Source organism: Halyomorpha halys, unplaced genomic scaffold (assembly GCF_000696795.3).
Source record: "Halyomorpha halys isolate HHAL.00 unplaced genomic scaffold, Hhal_1.1 Scaffold1112.1, whole genome shotgun sequence".
Classification (NCBI taxonomy): Eukaryota; Metazoa; Arthropoda; class Insecta; order Hemiptera; family Pentatomidae; genus Halyomorpha; species Halyomorpha halys.
Genome location: NW_027110327.1, coordinates 206,393 through 209,871, shown reverse-complemented (window position 1 = coordinate 209,871; position 3,479 = coordinate 206,393). Strand labels below are relative to the sequence as shown.

The window sequence follows — 3,479 nt, the reverse complement described above, 5'->3', positions numbered from 1 at the left end:
AAGATGAAGAGGAAACGTAATGTAGGTGGGGGACGACAAATATGTAAGAAAAGGTTTTAAAGAAGAAATAATCCGTGTAAAAGTGGGCGGAAAAAATTAAATAAATAAAGAAGTAATGTTGATTTAAAAAAAAAAAAAAAATTGAAAATTACTTTTTTAATAAATTAACTATTTGTGAATATGTTAATGATAAAAATAATGTAATGACAGTTGTCAATTAGCTTATCTTGATTCTCCTCCTCACAAGTCAGAAGATCAACAAGGCACTCAATGGCCAAACTTTAACACAACTTCCACTTTTCACTCAATTTAGGCATGTTGTAATATATTACTTTAATGAAAACTTAGTAGTAAACAATAATATGAAGTTTTGGAAGTAAAGGTTAGAAAACAAGTTACTCAAAATATCTGCTAGGAGCTCTTATGAATTTACCATTTAACATCACTTTATATAGGACTGCTCACAATCCTATACTTATAACATGGTAAAACATTTTACACTTAACACATTATGAATACCCCTAGTATATAACTTTTTTTAATAAAAAATATTTGATGATTGTTATTTGTTGAGTACACAATGTTAATTATGTTATTTTTATCAACAGATTTGAAAAATAATGACATAATTAAAAAAAACATACCAAAAACCCAGCAAAAGAAGTCATGAATCCTTCTTTTGTCAACTCCCAAGCTCCACCATATTCTTCCTCATCAATACACTGGAAACTGGAGAAATATATGTATATGATGCCCGCATTCACTAGAACAAATCTAAACCAGGATATAAATTCATTAATTTATACATAAATAACAGATAATTATATTTAAATTAAGTTTACATTAATCACTAAACAGATAATTTCAACTAAAAAACAAAAGTAAATTTCAATAAACGTTGTCTGCTAACAGAGGCTGCAGTGTATATGATGATATTGGATATGGACACAATTTTAATTTCAGCAAAAAAATTATTTATTCATAAAATAAAAAAATGATTTTTCTGTTATGTATTTACCTTTTTCAATTGTATTTTATTATTTTTAGTATATTTATTGTTACTAAATTATTTTTAAAGTATGAACAATTTTCTGACTGATTAGACACGCACCGTCCATGAATAAATCTAATTACTTAAAACTCTTAAATAAACCACAGAGAATAATGCAGCTATTAAAATACGAAGTACTATAACATTACATGGTACCAGTTCCTATGTCCAACTCAAAAAAAGTAAGTTGACATGAACTTACTTATAAACAATGAAAAAACAAGGAAACTGAAAAGGGTCTGTTATGGATTTGTTCATCTCTTGAATTGGCTTAACAAGAGGAAATTGACACCTGTGGCACAATTAAAGCAGTAATAAGAGATTAGAATATAACCCATAATGATAGAATAATGCATACCAGTGAGAATATAACTACTGGAGTAGTGCTTGTGAACTGTTACCGAATTATAAATTATTATCAAAGTGTCTAATTTATTGAGGATTTTTAATAAATTTAATATGTTAAATAAATTTTTTATCAAGATTCAAAACCAAATTTATGCAAAAAGGAAAGAGTTGAATAGCATATATGATTATAAATAGGAATAAAGGAGATGCGAAATTCACTGAACATTAAAAACAAACACGCAACAATCGTTGATTATAATAACACATGACTTCTTTTTGAGTTAGCAACTGTTTTGTTTTGTTGAAGTTTTATCATAATATATAACTTTATTATTGTTATCCGATCAATAATGTAAAATAAAGGAAGGTGGATACACGAGTTAATTTTATAATTTTAGGGGCTTTGATATGTAAATATGGTTATAGATTTTAATTCTGTGGTGTTAATTGAAATAAAAAAAGCAGTTGCTGATCAACCGTTCGCTTTAAACAGCCCTGCAATGTGGGGCGAAATGTTGGACATTAAAATAGTTTGAAACTATTTGTTCTTTCTTTTTTTGACCGCAACCTTGACCATCATCTTATATTTAAATCTTTACGATCAACTATATATACATATATAGAAATTAAAAAAAGGTTAGTACAATATATTAAAATGCTTAACTTCAATCATCACCATAAACTTAAGTTAAATTTAAGTTCAATCTAATAACGAAAAATATAATCTTCATGATAAAAAATTATAAGGCATACTGATGAATAATACTTACAATAAAAGGGCAATGAAACCTTTAAGGGGTATCAGTCCCCAAATAACACCAACAATTACTCCTAACAATTGCCTTCCCCAATATATTACATCTAAAAACTCCTCCTAGAAAATAAATGAATAAGAATTTTAAAGTTTTAACTAAAAATCCTTGAGCTTAATGTAAATTAAGTTTAAAAACTCACTTTATCATCCCATTTGGAGTTAGCTGTAACAGCTCTGGCCCAAATCGAAGATACATTAATTGGTTTAGCAACTCCGTTTCTCTCAGTCTTCGTGGATTTCTGGTTTGACATATTTCCTTACAGAAACCTTCATCAAATAAACAAAAAAACTTAATAACCAAATTTGAGACCAAAAGTGAGCCGAAAGGTTAAGTATTCATTTTGTAAACTGCTTAATGTATATCACATGAGCGCCTCACGTGGATAAAAGTCGATAACAATCCACTTTATCAAGGTTTTATTTATTTAGTCTCATTTTCATGTAAGGTCACAATATACAATATTTACTGAACACAATTCATTTCTTAAATTCAGCAAACAGTTAAATGAAAATAACAAAGAAAGAAATTATTAAATAGAATTCTTGAATCTTTAACTAAAAAGCGCCCCCCCCCCTATTTCTATTTAATAATAATTGAAAAAGAAAGAGTATATCTACTTTTTATTATTTTATTCAGTGAATATCTCTATGTTAAATAATAGATCGGTTATATGAATGGCTTACTTTACGGTGATACTAAGTACATTTCCACTAACTTCCACAAACAATACAATTACTACTTATTATACTTTTAGGAATATTACAATTTTCCAAATAATTTTCCTAACTTTTAATTGTATTGTTTGTATAAATGCAACAAGAACTACTGTGAAATGAGCCATTTGCTGGATCTACACTTTGCTACTTGCCACAAATCCAAGACTTGAGTTTGTTTTTTCATTTTGAATTTTTTCGGCTATAACGTTTGATGTAATCTATTTTTACCATTAAAAGGAACAAAATAAAGATAAGTGAAATGAATAGGAAACGTAAATGTCAGCAATGTATCATAAAAACTACTAGTCCTACAAAGATAAACATTATTAACTATTTTATAGCAATGCTTGGAGAAGTTTGTCGGGGGGTGCGGTCAGCAAAGAACAACATAAATAAACAAAACCATATTTATTTACTTTATGCCGACGTTTCGACCTGAGTTTCAGGTCTTCATCAGGGCTATAGAACAAAAGACATAACAACAACATTTAGAGTAACATACAATTGAAAAGGAATAGTATACAAACAAATTTAGAATTATACAAAATA

The 3,479-nt window shown here is 27.9% G+C and overlaps 1 protein-coding gene across 1 annotated transcript in view; it reads right to left on the bottom strand.

Annotated features, from left to right (window-relative positions):
• Positions 1 to 2,598, bottom strand: part of LOC106688357 (GEL complex subunit OPTI) — a 7,543-nt gene extending 4,945 nt beyond the window's left edge. Inside the window, exons 1-3 of the mRNA XM_014432772.3 lie at positions 2,354 to 2,598; positions 2,170 to 2,273; positions 645 to 774 (exon numbers count right to left, since the gene is read on the bottom strand). Coding sequence (XP_014288258.1) covers positions 645 to 774; positions 2,170 to 2,273; positions 2,354 to 2,464 — 345 coding nt within the window. The 5' untranslated portion in view covers positions 2,465 to 2,598. The remainder of the gene's footprint in view (positions 1 to 644; positions 775 to 2,169; positions 2,274 to 2,353) is intronic.
• Between the last annotated feature and the right edge of the window lie 881 nt (positions 2,599 to 3,479).